At 45.8% G+C, this 20283-nt stretch overlaps 2 protein-coding genes across 3 annotated transcripts; both read left to right on the top strand.

Moving 5' to 3' along the window:
• The first annotated feature begins 528 nt into the window (after positions 1–528).
• On the top strand, positions 529–9134 carry BCL10 (BCL10 immune signaling adaptor). Of its 2 annotated transcripts, none has more exons than XM_075832120.1 (3): positions 529–822; positions 6695–6983; positions 8287–9134. In XM_075832120.1, exons 1-3 carry the CDS (start codon positions 775–777, stop codon positions 8646–8648), a joined length of 699 nt encoding a protein of 232 aa, XP_075688235.1. In that variant the 5' UTR covers positions 529–774; the 3' UTR covers positions 8649–9134. The 2 variants fall into 2 exon arrangements, with proteins under 2 accessions (XP_075688235.1, XP_075688236.1); XM_075832121.1 differs by having other exon boundaries at positions 530–822; positions 6741–6983.
• Positions 9135–16464: 7330 nt separating this feature from the next.
• On the top strand, positions 16465–19991 carry C7H1orf52 (chromosome 7 C1orf52 homolog). The gene is made up of 3 exons (XM_075832119.1): positions 16465–16863; positions 18723–18927; positions 19389–19991. Exons 1-3 carry the CDS (start codon positions 16606–16608, stop codon positions 19433–19435), a joined length of 510 nt encoding a protein of 169 aa, XP_075688234.1. The 5' UTR covers positions 16465–16605; the 3' UTR covers positions 19436–19991.
• Positions 19992–20283: the final 292 nt, after the last annotated feature.

Below are 20283 nucleotides of genomic sequence, written 5' to 3'. Positions count from 1 at the left end.
AGTTGGGTAAATACTGCTTGTAATGATGATATCTACTGTTTCTTGTTTTCTGTTTTGTGTTCAAGATGAATAAAAAGAATAAAAACCATTAATAAAAAAAAATCAAAAATGGCGCCATTAGAGAATACAACTTGCCCTGCAAAAGACAAGCCCTTATACGGCTACGTCAATATTATAACGTTATGGCTCTCGGAACGCAGTGATACAACAAAAACAATCTCTGTGTCTTCTAGGATCAAATTAGCTGCGTCCTCAAGGGGTTAAATGAGCATTTTTTCAAAAATAAAGGACTAGAAAATGACCACCTTGTACAAGATGTAGGGTAGACATGTTTCGCACAGGCTCACGCAGTCCCTGTCTTTATGTCCCTGGCTTTACATGGCTCATGGGCTTCTTGCAGTGACTGTCATGACATCTGTTGTTCGGGCCTCAGCTCTACAAATTTTTGGTAAAATGCAGCAACCAGTGAGATAAGCGGCCAAAGAATTCAGGAAATGAAAGCGAACACGTCATAACGGAGGAAGAACCGGGCAAAGTACCATCCACAGCCTCCCTGGCAGGAAGCTTTCAGTAACTTGTTAGCTTAAACCCGTCCCCTTGTAACAGGAAGCACAGCAAGTCACTGCATAAAAGTCTTCAAACGAAACTGGGCGAGTCTGTGCATGAAAAAAAAAAAGATGTGCCGCACTTGTGATCTCACTTTACTGCTCGCCTTTTACTACGTTCTATAGACACGTCACAAGCCGGGGGTGGTGGCCTTCAGGTGCGCCCAAGATGACTCCCCTGCTGAATGAAGATGTAATGGCAGATATTAAGAAAGACGTAAGTACCAGAGGCAAAGTATTCATTGGTGGTGACGACTGGATCAGTAAACAACATGGAGGTGATCTGTAAAGGGAGGATTTCCACCTGAACCAGTCATGGATGAAGAGACAGGTCGATACTGTGAGGAGAGGACAATATGAGGCGGGTGTTTGGGGCTGCACATTCTAAGGAACAGGAAGCTGCAGACAATTCAGTCACACCTTGTTATGGCCGAATATTTCTGCCAAGAACTGGAGCGGATCTAATAAAAAGAAAGGTTTTCCTACTCTTATATGATGGGATCTGCTCCTATTTTTGGCAGACGTAATTCGGGTGTATGGGTAATACACAGCCTCACTCTATAGTCCAGTCTGATGACGAGGAAGAGAATCCTTGTAATGAGGCAATTAGGAGATTTTTCCAAAAATTGGAAGTGATCAATAAGTTCCAAGATTTTCTGGCATGTTGGAATATCTCCATGTGATGAACATAATCATTGTGGAACAGGTTAAAAATCATTGTCACTGTTCATGGGATCTGAGGGCAGACTTAAAGAGGCTCTGTCACCAAATTATAAGTGCCCTATATTGCACATGATGTGATCGGCGCTGTAATGTAGATTACAGTAGTGTTTTTTATTTCGAAAAACGATCATTTTTGACGGAGTTATGACCTATTTTAGATTTATGCTAATGACTTTCTCAATGGACAACTGGGCGTGTTTTACTTTTTGACCAAGTGGGCGTTGTACAGAGGAGTGTATGACGCTGACCAATCAGTGACCAATCAGCGTCATACACTTCTCTCCATTAATTTACACAGCACATAGCGATATAGCTATATCTCTATGTGCAGCCACATAAACACACTATAACGTTACTGCAGTGTCCTGAAAATGAATATACATTACCTCCAGCCAGGATGTGATGTCTATTCTCAATCCTGACAATTCGCTAACACAATCCCGACACTACAGCACAGCAAGCGTAATCTCGTTTGAAATGACAGTTTACAGCGTAATCTCGCGAGATTACGGTTTCCGTGCTTGATTGGGATTGTATTAGCCGTTGGGATTGTATTAGCGAAGCGTCAGGATTGAGAATAGACATCGCGTCCTGGCTGGAGGTAATGTATATTCATTGTCATGACACATGAGTAGCGTTATAGTGTGTTTATGTGGCTGCACATGGTGATATAGCTATATCGCTATGTGCTGTGTAAATTAATGGGGCGAAGTGCATGACGCTGATTGGTCACTGATTGGTCAGCGTCATACACTCCTCTGCACAATGCCCACTTGGCCAAAAAGTAAAACACGCCCAGTTGTTCATTAAGAAACTCATAAGTATAAAGCTAATATCATACCTCCCAACCGTCCCGGATCCGGCGGGACAGTCCCGGTTTGTCACCGCTGTCCCGCCATCCCGGGCGGTCTGCAAAATGTCCCGCTGGGCGCAGCATCAAAACAGCTGATCGCTGCTGACTGCAGCAGCGATCACAAGGCAGGAGTCTTGCGGCGGTGTTCTCACTGGGATCTATGCCGGCACGGGAGTGGACCAGTCCAGTCACCTGACCTGTCATCTGACCTCACCGGTCTGGTGACTGGACTGGTTCAATCCCGGGCCGGCATCAACACCAGTGAGAACGCCGCTGCAAGACTCCTGCCTTCTGACGTTGAGTGACGTCAAAGCAGAGCGGAGAGCGGCAGCAGTAGGGCCGGCTACCTCTACCAGTCTCCGCTCTGGCGGCAATGTGGCACAAAGTATAAGGGGGTTGTGTTGCACTACCTACAGGGGGACTGTGTGTGGAGCTATGTACAGGGGGGCTGTGTGTGGAGCTATGTACAGGGGGGCTGTGTGTGGAGCTATGTACAGGGGGGCTGTGTGTGGAGCTATGTACAGGGGGGCTGTGTGTGGAGCTATCTACAGGGGGGCTGTGTGTGGAGCTATCTACAGGGGGGCTGTGTGTGGAGCTATCTACAGGGGGCTGTGTGTGGAGCTATCTACAGGGGGCTGTGTGTGGCGCTATCTACAGGGGGCTGTGTGTGGCGCTATCTACAGGGGGCTGTATGTGGAGCTATCTTACAGGGGGGATGTATGTGGAGCTATCTACAGGGGGCTGTATCTGGAGCTATGTACAGGGGGGCTGTGTGTGGAGCTATCTACAGGGGGCTGTATCTTAAGTTATGTACAGGGGAGCTGTGTGTGGAGCTATCTACAGTGGGGCTGTGTCTGGCGCTATGTACAGAGGGGCTGTGTCTGGCGCTATCTACAGGGGGCTGTGTCTGGAGCTATCTACAGGGGGCTGTGTGTGGCGCTATCTACAGGGGGCTGTATGTGGAGCTATCTTACAGGGGGGATGTATGTGGAGCTATCTACAGGGGGCTGTATCTGGAGCTATGTACAGGGGGGCTGTGTGTGGAGCTATCTACAGGGGGCTGTATCTTAAGCTATGTACAGGGGAGCTGTGTGTGGAGCTATCTACAGTGGGGCTGTGTCTGGCGCTATGTACAGAGGGGCTGTGTCTGGCGCTATCTACAGGGGGCTGTGTCTGGAGCTATCTACAGGGGGCTGTGTCTGGCGCTATCTACAGGGGGGCTGTGTCTGGCGCTATGCACAGGAGGGCTGTATCTGGAGCTAGCTACAGGGGGGCTCTGATGGATGATTTTTCCATTGACCGGTAGCAGAGTTACACAACTGGAAAAAAAAATCCCCATCATGTAACTCTGCTACCTGTCAATTGAAAAGTCATCAACCACAGGGTCTCCCTCTTGACTTTCATTGTTCTCAGCCTTTTGGTTTGTCTTGCAGCTGTCGCCGTGATGAGCAAATGTTATACCCAAGATAGGAAAAGTAACACAAAGACGACATAACCGGATCCATAATATCTGTGATATCCAGACAGTCTAGAGATCCGCAGTGAGAATTTGTGCGTATTATTTGCAGAAGGATCTGCCCGTGATTTGATGTGTTTATGCGGGATATTGGGTGTGGTTAGAGGCGTGGCTTAAAATGTCCCTCTTTTCCAAAATCAAAAGTTGGGAGGTATGCTAATATAGGTCATAACTCCATCAAAAATGATAGTTTTGCTAAATAAAAAACACTGCTGTAATCTATATTACAGCGCCGATCACATCATGTACAAGATAGGCCACTTATAATGTGGTGACAGAGCCTCTTTAAAGGGGTTGTACGTGATGAGAGCTGCCTGATCACTACGGGTCCGGCTAACGAGACCCTCGGCAAACAGCTGACTTTGCTGGGGGAAGTTTACGTCCGCTACTAAATGTAGTATTACATGCCGGCCGTTCTCCCTCGGGCAATATATGTACAGAAATATTACATACGGGGATGGATGGAACATGCCACAATTTGTTTTGTTGGATCCTCCACATGCCTCTGTATGAACTCGGAGATACATTAGAGGCCTCATGTCCTATTACAATCAAACCTGGAGCCGTAATGCGGCCGTGTGCATGAGTCCAAAGGGTGCTGCCTACCAACTACAAAAGGTGACCACATAGGAACTCAACCTTCTTGCACTCTGTATTTTTCTTCAAAAAATGTCAAGCTGGATTCGTACATTGTGAGCGGTGCGCCAGTATCTCTCCCCTGTGCAACGTGCATCAGAGTCATCAACAGGGCACAAGCATTAATGAATCCGGCGCAGGCTAAAAACAAAACCAGGACTAAAATGTTAATAAATGAGTCACATTCCGTCATAACTCTAAAGCCCCGCTTACATTGTCTGACACATTTATGTGTCGGAAAAAGTGTCGCAGGGACTTCATAATATAACATTTAGCCCGAATACCTGAAAACAGTTGTAAATACATTAATACATCTGCTGTATTGTTTTTTGGTTTGTGGTGTTTTTTACCCCTTCATTGACTTTCAAAAGATCTGTCAGGTTGCCATTTTTTTAATTGGGTAGAATAAAAAAAAAAAAAAAAAATCCCATTGAAGTCAATAGGGACCTTAGAAAAACATTCCTCTAGGTTTGTCTAGAAGGACAGAATAGAAAAATGTTAGGGTATGTTCACACGCTAGCTGTCTTTTACGGCTGAAATGACAGCCTGTTTTCAGAAGAAAACAGCTGCGTCGTTTCAGCCGTAAATGCTCCTCCTCGTAATATACGAGGCGTCTGTGACGCTCGTATATCTTGAGCTGCTCTTCATTGAGTTCAATGAAGAACGGCTCAAATTACGTTGCAAAGAAGTGCCCTGCATATAATGTATATAAGTGTCCTGCATATAATGTATATAAGTGTCCTGCATATAATGTATATAAGTGTCCTGCATATAATGTATATAAGTGTCCTGCATATAATGTATATAAGTGTCCTGCATATAATGTATATAAGTGTCCCGCATATAATGTATATAAGTGTCCTGCATATAATGTATATAAGTGTCCTGCATATAATGTATATAAGTGTCCTGCATATAATGTATATAAGTGTCCTGCATATAATGTATAGAAGTGTCCTGCATATAATGTATATAAGTGTCCTGCATATAATGTATATAAGTGTCCCGCATATAATGTATATAAGTGTCCTGCATATAATGTATATAAGTGTCCTGCATATAATGTATATAAGTGTCCTGCATATAATGTATAGAAGTGTCCTGCATATAATGTATATAAGTGTCCTGCATATAATGTGTATATAAGTGTCCTGCATATAATGTATATAAGTGTCCTGCACTTCTTTGCCGAGGCAGTCAATTTACGCGTCGTCGTTTGACAGCTGTCAAACGACGACGCGTAAATGACAGGTCGTCTGCACAGTACGTCGGCAAACCCATTCAAATGAATGGGCAGATGTTTGCCGACGTATTGTAGCCCTATTTTCAGACGTAAAACGAGGCATAATACGCCTCGTTTACGTCTGAAAATAGGTCGTGTGAACCCAGCCTTAAGGAAAACACCAGTAGTAACAGAGCTTCATGCAAACGAGATGTGGACCTGCTAAGAAGGGACAATTTAGGTATTTAGCTAAATTATCTTGAAGCTGAGAATATGACTGCTAGGGGGAACTAAGTGCTAATAGTCACAAAAGAGGGTCCTCGGCCCTAGTTAAGGATTATGGGCAGGGTTCCTTTAACATTTTAAAGGGGTTGTCTAAAATTAGAAAAACATGGCTGCCTTCCTTAAAAAACAACGTCACATTTGTCCCCAGGTTGTATGTGGTACTGCAACTCAGCCCTATTCACTTCAATGGAATTGAGCTGCAATACCAGAGACAACCTATGAAAAGGTGTGGCACTGTTTCTGGAAGAGAACAGCCATGTTTTTCTAATCCTGGATAACCCCTTTAACCAACAAGAGGCAGCCAAAACAGGTAACCAATCATAGAGCAGATTTCGTACTGTTATATGCTACTACAGAGTTATGGTGGTGACGATTAGGGAACTTGGGGTCACATACTTTATCATTCACTGCTTTGATATGTCATCATTAGAAGGTGGTTAATCAGATAAAGATTGCCAGAGACATCAGATAATAGTCAGCCGAATCCACCGATCACAGCAGCATCAGCCAATGACCCATGGTTTATTGGGGCAGCCCAAATGTCTCGTAATGTCTGCAGTTGGGGAAAGAAGGATCAGCCATGTTGGAGGTCAACATCCCGATCCTTTATTCACCTGGGAGATAACAGTAGTTTGGCAGCAGCGTATTCGCTTGGCAACATGTCTTTGAGGGAGTCGAGGGTTTCTGGTCCTTCTGCAAGCCATGTTACCTCTGCTGGCACCCCATCAAGGCCTATGAGGAGCGGTGAGGTATTGGTGGACTACAGGCAGCCCCTAGATCATCAGTTGGACCCAATTAGAGAGTACACAAGTTTTACAGTAATGCATCCTCCGCCATGTTTTTGTATTTTGTAGGCCATTGAACTCTTACGACCCTATTTATGCGAAAAACTTATTGCAGAAAGACACTTTGACTACCTACGCTCGAAGATGATCTTTAACAAGGATGATACTGAGGAAATAATGTGCCAAACAACAAGCCGGAAAAGAGCTGGAGAGATGCTGGATCGACTGGCCAAAAATCCAAAGGGGCTTGACACTTTGATCGAATCCATTAGGCAACAAAGAACACAGGACTTTCTTATAGAAAAAATCACTGACGAGGTTCTACGAGTGAAAAACTCACGACTGGAATCCTTCAAAGGTAATTCTGTCTCAGACCAATGGAAATTTCATCATCTTCATGAAAATATTTCAAAGCTGGTCGAGTCCATGGCAAGTCTTCATGACTACGGCCAGATTAACTAAGAAAATGTTAGAAGTTTTGCAGATAGTTTTGGTAATTTTTTTATTGACCTCTCTAGACAACACATTTTAGGCATTTACTCCACCCAAAACTGCAGTTAAAGGGGTATCCACATCACAGACATTTATGGTATATTTACAGGATATGCTATAAATGTCTGATGGATGCTGATCCCGCACCTTTGTCGAGACAATCAGCGTCATAAACTTCTCTTAATTCATGTCTAGCTGTACTCGCAGCACAGCGTGATCTCGCGAGATCACGCTGTGCCGTCACTTACTCCCACAGTAACTTCACCGGTGTCGGGAGAATGACCAGACATAGCGAGATCACGCTGTGCTGTGAGTACAGCTGGACATGAATGAAGAGAAGTGTATGAAGCTGATTGGCCAGCGTCATACACTTCTCTTTACAACGCCCACTTGGTGAAAAGTTAAAAAAACGCCCAGTAGGGCATTTAGAACAAATTAGCACAAACTTGGTCAAAAATAAACGTTTTTAAAAAAAAAAAAAAAAATGTATCTACATTACAGCGCCTATCAGATTAGGTAGGAGATAGGGCACTTATAAACAGGTCACATGGCCTCTTTAAGTAAAAATCTACCATTTTGTGTCTACAGTCCTTATACAAATCTATGTGTATCCATAGTAACCGACTAAAAAAAAAACCCTGTGTAGTCTCGACCTGCAGTCATACTCTCATCTTACGTATCGTAGCAAAAGTAGCGGGCAAATAGAAGGAAGAAAAACATGACAGTAGAATCCAACTAGACACAGGTCCACATACAGGGAAGTAACTATAGGGGGTGCAGAAGTTGGCGTTGCTTCGGGGGCCTTGGAGAATGAGGGGGTCCGAATGGTTTTGTCTCATTTGAGGAGACCAGTATTATAAATGATGCATGATAGTTTGGGGGCTCTGTTACAGATTTTGCATTGGTGCCTAGAAACCTGAAGTTACGCCTCTGTTTGCATAGGAGCTGTAGACACAAAACGGCAGTTTTTAAATCAAGACTATTTGCAAACTTGTGTCATTTTCTTTTTACTTTAGATACATTGGGGTAATAAAAAAAATTGGTTGCAAAGGTGAACATACCCTTTAAGTTAGTAAGCAACATGTTCACAGTATTCAAGAACAGTCCTCCTCACTATATATGATAGAACCTTTTCATTCAATTCTCTAATCATCATTTTTGTCTTCTAGACTGCTGCTCGGACATGTCAATGACAACATCCAATGAATTAACTACTACTGATGAAAAATTGGCGTCACCCCAAATGGAATCCACAGTTCTCTACCACCCTGAAGGAGAGCCCAGCCTCCCACTTTATTTTAACACCTCTCTAACATTGAAAAGTCCATCTACTGTAGAGAACAAATCAAGGAACAGCAAACAAAGTTCTAACTTCTCCAACAAGTTCCCAAAACCAGGAGAACTCGGAGCTCCGCCACTTCCTATCATTCTTCCAACAGAGCCCAAGGAGTCGTGTGCATGCTCGACACTCGATAACCAGTTTCTTCCTCTGAGGTCCAGTTCTCCTTCTAATCCATCATACCACAAATAAATATTATCATCATGTAGCATTGGATTTGTGTTCTGCAGAACGCGAGTCACTGAATGGCGGTGCAATTTTTTTAATTTACAGGAAAAAAAATACATGGTAATGGTTTGTCGGACGGAGTACAAAAACTTTCCTTGCCGGTTTTCGGAGCTTGGTTCCCATTGTATGGAGTGGGATTGAACAGGGTGGGCAAAGGGATACTTATTTAGCAACTTCTTAGCTGCAATAGTATAGCTACTAACAAGAAGCTAATGCTGCTACTATGAGGCCAATAGTGAAGGTTGGTCTGGTGCTATTTACCGCCTGTCCCCCACCACCACCACCACCAACCAAGAGGTCCAAACTGTGTCATGTCTACCTTCTGTTAGAATGGGACCTTATAAGTGGTGTATTATCAAATGATCCGATGGTCATAGTAAAGTATATAACATTTGTATGTATAGAGAACGTCTAGGAAGATGTCAAAATAAAATATATTACTATCTTGCAGTTCTGTGTCAAAAAGAAGCGCCAGACCACAAGCGTTTCTGCTACGTAAGATCAGGAATTTCCCTACCACAGCACCCCCTATAGGTAGAATATTCATATTCATACTCTAACAATGCACCTAGATGTCGATGCCATCTCTCCTTTAAGCCGGTCATAGACATGGGATTTTTTTTGGTGGGTTCTGCCAATTTTTAACAGGTTCCACTGACAATTTCATATGTATACAACATTCACCATGTGAAATGGGGATCGGACCGATTTCCAAATTTAAAAAAATTAGGCAAATTTGCAAATAGATTTGAATAAAAATAACCTGTCGTTTTGTGTATACAGCTCCAACAAACCCTGTGTGTGGTCTGATCCAACATCCATGTGTTACTCATCTTGTTGCTAACCTACAGAAAGTAGGATATGGGGCACCTAGAAGGGAGTAACAGATGTCTGCAGGTTCAGACTGCACACAGGGTCTGTTTGTAGTCTGTAACCATGGAGACACAAATCTGCATAAGAGCTGCAGACAGAAAAAAAGGTAGAAGATTTTTAATCAAGACTACTTCATTTTAGAAGCATTAGAATAAAATAAAAGCAGTTGCAAATGTGGCCATACCCTTTAGGGTATGTTCACACGGCGGGGGTCCGTAACGGCTGAAATTACGGGGATGTTTCAGCCTGAAAACATCCCCGTAATTTCAGCCGTACCGGCATGTGCAGGCGCTTGAACGCCGCGTCAATTACGGCCGTAATTAGCGCTGCTATTCATTGGAGTCAATGAATAGCGGCTCCAATTACGGCCAAAGAAGTGACAGGTCACTTCTTTGACGCGGGCGTCTAGTTACGCGCCGTCATTTGACAGCGGCGCGTAAATATACGCCTCGTGTGAACAGACAAACGTCTGCCCATTGCTTTCAATGGGCAGATGTTTGTCAGCGCTATTGAGGCGCTATTTTCAGACGTAATTCGGGGCCAAAACGCCCGAATTACGTCCGTAAATAGGCCGTGTGAACATACCCTTAAAAGGATTTTAGCACAAAACGCATGTATTCCCTATCCATGAGAACGGAAGACCGAAGCCCCCTAAAGTCCAAGAAAATGGGGCGCTGGTGCACATACTCAACCAGAGCTCCATTCATTTCTACGGGACTTCAGGAACCGTCGTCTCCGACAGCTCTATAGAGATGAATGGAGCGCTGCCCGAGTATGCACACCAGTACTCCATTCTCATGGAGCACTTCAGGAACTTCCGCTCTCCCGCGGTCTGACCCCCAGCGATCACACATGTATCCCGTAGCCTGTGGATAGGGGATTCATGTGTTTGTGGGAAAACCCCTTTAAGTATCAGTATGTTTTAGATACTTTAAATAGCCCTTAATTTATTAGAGGGGTTGTTCATTTCGATAAACCTTGCTCACAATGCATGCCTCCCTTGCAGTAGAAGCATGATCTCTATTGGCTGATATCAGCAGGACAATAGCTATGAAAATTTAACATTTCATGCTATGTATTGCATTGTTGGTAAAGTACATTTCCAGACATTTGAAGAAATTATTTTTAATTTATTTATTTTTTAATCTGCCTAAGGCCCCCTGCACACAACTGTAGCTGTGTGTACGATTCGTGGTTATGGCACGGACGGGCCGCAGAGTGTTATCCGCGGGCCGTCTGCAATGACGGCCCGTGCACGCAGAAGATGTACATTGCTTTCTATGAGCCCGGACCGCGAAAGTGGGCCGTATAATGACATTACAATTGCAGTCCAGGCTCCGGGCAATGCACGGGCTGTGGAAACCACGGTCATGTGCATTGGTCCATAGAAAATCATGCATTTTATACTATAGTATACGGACGCAAAACTGTTGTCGTGTGCATGACGCCTTAGAATGTACAATACAACTGCTACATTTCCTTGTTAAAAATTCCAAGTTTTACTTTTCTATCAATGCAGTTATGTCCCAAGCCAAATAGGGTGGAGAAGCTAGCTACTTCCTTGCTGCCACCATGACAATAATGTTAAAGGGGTTTTCCAGACAGTAAAAATTGATGGCCTATCCTCAGGATAGGCCATCAATAGCTGATCGCTCGGGGTCTGACTGCCGGGACCTGCGCCGATCAGCTGTTTTGAAGGGGCCGCAGCGCTCGTATGCTCATACTGTGAATCACCGACACAGCAGTCACTTCAATGGGAGGTTGTAATACTGTTATTCGCCGCTACTGCTGAGGCCCTTTCAAAACAGCTGATCCACGGGGGTCCCGGCAGTCAGACCCCGAACGATCAGCTATTGATGGCCTATCCTGAGGATAGGCTATCAATTTTTACTGGCTGGGAAAACCCCTTTAAACTACACTTCCCAGCATTCACCTAGTTAAAAAAAAAATCAAAACGAAACCTTGGAATCCTCAGAATGAAGGGGCTATAGAGCTAGCTCAGCAGGCTGAAGTAAATACTAATGGTGTATTGTGTGGCAGGCACTGTTACGGGTGGGCACTGTGTGGATGCATTGTTATCAGGGCACTGTATAGGTGCAATGTTACGGGGGCAGTGTGTCTGGCACTGTTGTGTGGGCAATTGTGGGGCAAACTGTTAGGGTATGTTCACACGAGGTCATTACGTCCGTAATTGACGGACGTATTTCGGCCGCAAGTCCCGGACCGAACACAGTGCAGGGAGCCGGGTTCCTAGCATCATAGTTATGCACGACGCTAGGAGTCCCTGCCTCGATGCCGGACAACTGTCCCTTACTGTAATCATGTTTTCAGTACGGGACAGTAGTTCCACGGCGAGGCAGAGAGTCCTAGCGTCGTAGATAACTATGATGCTAGGAGCCCGGCTCCCTGCACTGTGTTCGGTCCAGTACTTGCGGCCGAAATACGTCCGTCAATTACGGACGTAATGACCTCGTGTGAACATACCCTTATTGTTCTATGCTTAATGCAGACCATGACTGTGTGGCGTTCTTTGAATCCTTGTGTCATGCAGCGCCCCCTCATGTCCAGCAGTGCATCAGATTTACCCAAATTGGGGGGCAATCAGTATCCTAGAGATTTCAGCATCAGTGAATTTCCTCCCCAAGCCGAGATGGAAGAGGTATCGAGATTCTCTTATAAATCAGAGAAAAAAGTTTAAGTGGTGTACGGCCTTGAGAGAACAGAGTTTCGAGCCAAGTAACCTCCCTATGGAATGAGGTAGACCTGCTGATTGCCCCCCATAAAATGTCTAGATGCATTAAGATACAGGAAAAAAGTTACAAAATATTATCCCGTTGGTACAGGACGCCAGATAAGACATGTTTGTTTGCCTCGTCTCATTGTGACACCTGTTGGCGTTGTAAGACGGAGAGAGGTACTTTTTTATCATGTTTGGTGGGAATGTGGCTTGTTGTTAAAATGTTGGGAGGAGATCTTCACATTATGTAACTCCATCTGCAAATGCTCCTTACCTGTGTCGCCGGAAATTACCTTACTTTCTATATGGGCCTCCTCGGTCCAGGTTGTCCCCTCTGCCTTATTTAAGTTTTTTAATAGTTGCAGCTCGACTGTTAAATCCCCTGCACTGGCTCTCAGACTCTGTTCCTTCTATCGTCCATTGGATTGCGCGGGTTTATCAGATTTATAAATTCGAGGAGCTGTCTCATTGGGATTCTCAATCTCGGAAAGCTTTTCTTAAGGTGTGACACCCTTGGAAGATTAATCGCAAATTTGCTAGAAGTGTCTTAGGGTATGTTCACACACACTAATTACGGACGTAATTCGGGCGTTTTTGCCCCGAATTACGTCCGAAAAATGCGCCTCGATAGCGTTGACAAACATCTGCCCATTGAAAGCAATGGGCTGACGTTTGTCTGTTCACACGAGGCGTATATTTACGCGCCGCTGTCAAAAGACGGCGCGTAAATAGACGCCCGCGTCAAAGAAGTGACCTGTCACTTCTTGGGGCGTAATTGGAGCCGTTATTCATTGACTCCAATGAAAAGCAGCGCCAATTACGTCCGTAATAGACGCGGCGTTCAAGCGCCTGCACATGCCATTACGGCTGAAATTACGGGGATGTTTTCTCCTGAAAACATCCCCGTAATTTCAGCCGTTACGGACGCTGTCGTGTGAACATACACTTAGGTGCAATTTTGGTTCTCACTTTGTGCTTCAATATTTGGACTACAACCCATGATCATATTGTGCCAATGTCCCCCCTTCGTTGTTACCCTCCTTTGCTTTTCCTTTAGTGTTTGTATCACATGATATGAGATGTAATATTATGTCTACTTACCTGTTTAGACATGTGTCTTTTTGTCTGTTGAAAAATTCAATAAAAACTTTAAATATAAAAAAAAAAAAGATTTACCCAAATTGCTCCTTTAAGGCTAGGTTCACACGTTTAACATAAAACGAGTGTAAATACAGAGCTTTTTGCAAGGGGTTTTAGAAACCGCCGCGTAAAAAACGCCCCGTGAGAACGGAATACAATAAGAAACGCCCTGTGAGAACGGAATGCAGTTTTTTCCATTGAAATCAATGGGCAGATGTTTGTAGGCGTTCAACCCCCACAATTTTAGCAGTTTTTCGGGGCGTTTACAGCCCGAAAAAGGACGGAAAATAGGCCCTGTGAACATACCCTAAGGGTTATTCTCATCTGAGACGTTTCTGGCATATCAACAGGACATCCCATAATAAATGTCTTATAGGTTCTGCACTCCAGACTGGAGAAGACAAGGTGGAGATGTGTGCGTCTCTTTCCATTGTAGTTTATGAGAGTTGTGAAGTTCTCAGCTGTTTCCATAACACTCATGAACTACAATGGAGATGGCCGGTGAATGTGCTGCCACCTCGTCCCCCTTGCTGAAGAGGAGACCCCTATTCTCCTGATAGGTGGGAATCTCAGAAGTAGAGCCTCACCAGTGAGACATTTATGGCGGATTCGCTCGATGTTCCATAAACTTGGTGGTACGATCTGAAAATGTGGCCCAGACCAGAAAAGCTTGTGCTCACTTTCTGTAGATTTTACCCCAAAAGATCCTCGCAGTAGGAGTTCGATTTTGCATTGTAGGAAATTGGTAAAAACTCCACCGAAGACTGAATTTCCATTTACTTTGGATGGAGTTTATCTTATAGACCAGATCCAGTCAGGTATGAAAAATCTCCTACCCATTGAGTAGCAATGTAGTAGTATGATAATAGTGCTGGGGTACAGGACCACATCTCTGATCCAGAAATATGCTTCTAGCAGTTGTCACTTCCCCACCCCCACGGAGTGGCTGCTCCTTCAGTGAATTACTCAGCAGGAGGCGATAATGAGCACAAGAGAAATCTCCTCGCATATGGTCTGTGATCTATCCTGAGGCATCATGGGAGAGACATTCAGAATAATTTCTATGGAGGACACAATTTATGGGGGCACTCTCTAACAGTCACCATCTATGGGAGGACTCTGTCACTGTTAATAAGGCACTCTGGCAATGATAATATAGGCATTCTCTGACTGACACTGATAATGGGGATACTCTGGCACTATTGATGGGGGAACTCTGGCACTTTTCTAGGTTGCCAATATTGATGTGGTATTCTGCCATTGTTCTGGCTGGCACTGTTGATGAAAGAACCCTTGTACCCTTGTGCCCCTGTGTAACAGGGGCACTCTATGACTGGTAGTGTTTATGGTGGCACTCCAGCGCGCACTGTGTATGAGAGAACTTTGGCACTGTTTATGGTAGCACACTGGCATTTTGTTTGGGGTTACTCTAGCACTGTGTATGGTGGCGCACTGTCTGGGACTGTGTATAGTGGTGGTAGTCTAGCATTGTGTATGGTGGCTGGCACTGTATATGGTGGCGCACTGGCTGGCACAGAGTAAAGCTGTAGTCAAGTGGTAGCACACTGGCTAGCACTGTGTATAGGGGTAGTCTAGCACTGTGTATAGTGGCACGCTGGCTGACAGTGTATAGTGGCACACTGGCTAGCACTGTATATAGGGGTAGTCTAGCACTGTGTATGGTAGCACGCTGGCTGACACTGTGTATAGTGGCACACTGGCAAGCACTGTATATAGGGGTAGTCTAGCACTGTGTATGGTGGCACGCTGGCTGAAACTGTGTATAGTGGCACACTGGCTAGCACTGTATGGTGACACACTGGCTGGCACTGTTTATGGTAACACTGCATATAGGGGTAGTCTAGCGCTGTGTATAGTGGCGCACTGGCTGACACAGTGTATAGGTGTAGTCTAGACTAGTGGCGGCACATTGGCTAGCACTGTGTATGGTTGCACACTGGCTGGCCCTGTGTATAGGGGTTGTCTAGCACTGTGTATAGTGGCACACTAGCTAGCACTGTACGGTGGCACACTGGCTGGCACTGTGAATGGTGACACACTGGCTGGCAGTTTATGGTGACACTGCATATAGGGGTAGTCTAGCACTGTGTATCGTGGCGCACTGGCTGACAGTGTATAGGTGTAGTCTAGACTAGTGGCGGCACATTGGCTAGCACTGTGTATGGTTGCACACTGGCTGGCACTGTGTATAGGGGTAGTCTAGCACTGTGTATGGTGGCACACTGGCTGGCACTGTGTATAGGGGTAGTCTAGCACTGTGTATGGTGGCACACTGGCTGGCACTGTGTATAAGGGTAGTCTAGCATTGTGTATGGTGGCACACTGGCTGGCACTGTGTATGGGGGTAGTCCAGCACTGTGTATGGTGGCACACTGGCTGGCACTGTGAATAAGGGTAGTCTAGAACTGTGTATGGCGGCACACTGTCTGGCACTGTGTATGGGTGTAGTCTAGCACTCTGTATGGTGGTACACTGCCTGGCACTGTGTATGGGGTTTGTCTAGAACTGTGTATGGTGGCACACTGACTGGCACTGTGTATGGGGGTAGTCTAGCACTGTGTATGGTGGCACACTGCCTGGCACTGTGTATGGGGGTAGTCTAGCACTGTGTATGGTGGCACACTCCCTTGCACTGTGTATGGGGGTAGTCTAGCACTGTGTATGGTGGCACACTGCCTGGCACTGTGTATGGTGGTAGTCTAGCACTGTGTATGGTGGCACACTGCCTGGCACTGTGTATGGGGGTAGTCTAGAACTGTGTATGGTGGCACACTGCCTGGCACTGTGTATAGGGGTAGTCTAGCACTGTGTATGGTGGCACACTGGCTGGCACTGTGTATAGGGGTAGTATAGCACTGTGTATGGTGGCACACTGGCTGGCACTGTGTATAGGGGTAGTATAGCACTGTGTATGGTGGCACACTGGCGGGCATTGTAGGCTGGGCTTATGTGCACAATTCTATGAGACTGGTAACTACATATAAGTAACCACCGCCCGTCCTCTGTATGGCAGCCGCCTGTGATCCGGCAGAGGGGCTCTATTCGTGTCATACACCGGACATCACTACAGCAGCGGGGGATTAGCTGCAGCCTGTGCGTCCCCTCCGCCCGGAAGTAGCTGTTTCCCGGGACTGGATTAGAGGCTGCACAATGGCGGCGGCAGCGCCGGAGGAGGACAAGGATCCTCTCAGTTACTTCGCGGCTTATGGCAGCTCCAGCTCGGACAGTAGTGAAGACGAAGCCGAGGAGGAGAAGAAGGTGAAGACGGCGGTGAAAAGGCCTCTCCCCTCCCAGCGGCTGCCGGGGCCGGACGAGCTATTTCAGACTGTGAGCCGGCCGTCCTTCCTCAGCGCCCCCAGCACCACTGCTATCAACTGGGAGAAGCGCCTGCTGCGGCCTCCCGAGGAGGTAATCCCACCCGGAGCCAGGAGGGGGCGCATAGTGTGGATGACGGGATATAATGCAGAGGATCAGGGTATAGGGGGACCCCAATATCTCAGGGGATAAAAAAATGGGGTCCAGGGAAGAGAAATAATCCTGTTTTCAGCTCCGGGTTTGCTGGCATGTGCCAGGTTTAGAGAAGGGAAATGAGGGGGTAAAAATATCTCCTGCCCATTTCTATGGGACAAGACCTCAACCTATGGCATTTGAACCACATTGTTCCTATGACCTCCCTTCATCACATCCCAATATAATTAAAGATCCCCTAAACTAATACACACCCCAGTCCTGCAGGTCCTCACCACGCCGGCTGTGGCGGTGCTTGGGGGTGAAGAAGGCTGCGGTACGTGGACAGATGAGTAGATTATATAGAGGATGCTGGCGGGAGATTTGGCTTCTGGTCCCCTTTTTGCAGGCCGTTCTGGTTTTGCTACACTGTATCGGTGCAGGTGCGGCGTGATCACATCACATCTGCACACCATGATCAGTGTATGTGCCAGGAGAGCTCAGGATGTGCCCCAATAACCCAACGTATGACAGACGAGTGCTGACACAACTCTCTCTTTCCAATAGAATACGCTATTTTACATGATATGCATTTTTTTTGTTTTTCAAACTTTGTTTATAAACATTTTTAAAAGTACAAAGTTAGGCCCCATGCACACGGCCGTACCCGTACTCCCTGTCTGCCATAACGGGCACGGCCGGCTGTGGACAGCCACCTGCAATGAGGGCCACACATCGCCAAAATAAATTACCTCCATTCCTCGTTCCTGCTCGACCGCAGTAAAGCGGAGCATAAATGGAGCGGTGGTCGAGCATTTGCCCCCAACCGCGCCATTCCAGGTCTATAAAAATGATGAAACAGCCAAGCGCTGTATTCTGTTTCCATCCTTCCTATAGACCTTGAATGGAGCAGCAGCGGGCATGCTCGACCACCGCTCCATGCAATGTCCTCACTGCAGTAATGGGGGGGGTTTAGGATCCCAGTCCTAATGATCAGTGGGGGTCACAGTGGTAGGGCCTTCAGTGATCAGTTGGATAAGTGCTAATTGTCCATTGTGGGAATATCCCTTTAAGAGAGAGACTCCAGCAAGGATTACCCTCTATAGACGCAATATGGCCTTGCATTAAATAAAAGATCAGTGCTGACGTTCACATTAGACTAGGAGGCTGTCATTGAACTTTCATTATGCTGCAGCGCTCCTTTACGCCGGTCCCCTAGTAGTAGCCATTGTGGCCTGTGTACCTATAACCATGTGACCGGCACGTGGACTGGTGAGTCAGGATGACGGCAGCTTAGGAGCCGTCTGTCATGTAGAGGCTTATAACCTGCAGACGGGTTTAATCGGATAATCTTCTCTCCCATTGAGCTTTATAAGGAGGACGTGAGTGAAGTGCCGCTGGCTTTATACCTGCAGCAGCATAGAAATCATTGAATGGATTATAATGAGGTTGTCAGACTCCTTACACACGGACTACGTTGTAAGAGAATGCATTACCTGACTACAAGGTTGTTCAAGATTTAAAAAAAAGCCTCTTCACCTTTTTTTTTTTTCCCCAGAAACAGCACCACTCTTGTCCTTAGGTCGAGTCTGGTATTGCAGCACATCTCCATTCACTTGAATAGAGATACTATTTTCCTCTTTCCAGACCGCAACCAATCACTTGAATGAGGGTCCTGAGTCCCCCGTTCCTCCTCCCCCGCAGTGGATGTTCTCCACATTTTTAAATGCATCTCGCCGGACGAAAGTCGCCAGGACACTTTAACGTTTTATTCACCTCTTGCAGGTTCTAATAAATCTCATGTTTTATTTTTCTAACAGCCGCCACGAGAATTTAAAGTGTGGAAGAATAATGCGGTCCCACCTCCCGATTCCTACAAGGTGGAGGAGAAGAAAGGACCTCCCCCGGAGCAAGACATGGCAATTAAGTGGTCCAGCATGTACGAAGACAACGGCGATGACGCTCCCCAGCAAGTGAACAAAGCAAAGTTCCTGCCGGATGAAGAAGCCGAGGGCGCCGCTTCTGGTAGGTGACAGATCCGCATTTCTAATATCTCCAATACCATACATGTGAAAATCGGAATCCCTCAGGGTGGTTATACGGGAAGATTTTCTGCCAGGTAACGAGCGCCGATCGGTGATAAACTCATGTGGATCGGTGCTTGTTTGCGCCGTTTACATGCAGTAATGATCAGGAGTATGGAGACTACTAAGTGTTAATACATTCGTCTGTCCCCATATGTGTGCCGGCAGGACATCCCCTGTTTACACAGGAAAACGTGCTGCCGACAAACGGTCATTTTTTGCGGCAGCAGAACGATCCAATCACAGGGCGATCATCGGGATCGAGCATTCGTACGAGCGATCGTTCAGCCGATCATCTTGGGCCCAACCTGTTGGCCATACATGAAAATGTTTTCTGCATTGCAATATTATCTTCTCTTTTTGGATTTCTGTTCCTTCTAATAATAGTTTTTCTTCTTTCAGAGGAGGAAAAGGACGAGTCGTCTCCTGCTAAGAAGCGCAAAGTGTAACCAATCACTGCGGTACCGACCAAAGCGCCAGGATCTATGGGTGGCCATAGGAAGAGTCCCCCCGGCTATCCATCCACCAAATGACCTCCATAGCTGAGTGTGTAGACTAGTGATCTCTAGCCAGTGGCAAAACGATAACCCCCATATGCTGTGACGGCCTGTGGCTGTCAGGGCATGCTGGTAGTTGTAGTTCTGCCACAGGCTGGAGACCGCTGTTGTAGATCTTTCACGTGTCAGTATTTGCCCTTATTTAAGCACAACGTCGTGGCTGCAGTACTTATGTCTTAGGACTTTGGGTGTGGTATAAGGTGCTAGTCTTGGTGAATGTATTGAGCAGTAAGGGCGGCTGCTGCCTAGAAATACATTCATGTTTTTACTTTATGGACCAGTGGTAATAATGCAGTTTGGTTCCGCCGCTTGTCTGCATTGTGGTAGAAACCTTTTATAAAGGCGCGCGTTTCAAACTAAGTTATTTTAAAAGTTAATAAAAGAAAAAGCCTTTCTTAGGAGATGACGTTGTAAATAGAACACTGGAATTAAATCTACGTTTCATAAATTGGGCCTCTTCTTTTTTTTTTTTATTCTTAACTGGAATTTCTTTAATCTTCTTTTCGTGTTTTCTATACAGATAAAACACCAGGAGCCTTATAGGGTTGTACAGGATTTTTTTTTTAAAAATGTGGTTGCCAAAAAACAGCGCCACACCTGTTCACAGGTTGTGTGTGGCATTGCAGCTTGGTTTCATTGAAGTGAAGAGCTGAGCTGCAATACCAGACACAACCCATGGACTGGTGTAGTGCTTTTTTTTGGACGTAGCCATGTTTTTCTAATCCTGGACAACCCCTTTA

This window comes from Rhinoderma darwinii, chromosome 7 (assembly GCF_050947455.1).
Source record: "Rhinoderma darwinii isolate aRhiDar2 chromosome 7, aRhiDar2.hap1, whole genome shotgun sequence".
NCBI classification, from domain to species: domain Eukaryota; kingdom Metazoa; phylum Chordata; class Amphibia; order Anura; family Rhinodermatidae; genus Rhinoderma; species Rhinoderma darwinii.
Note: the sequence above shows the minus strand (reverse complement) of the source record. Positions and strands in the feature narration are given on the sequence as shown.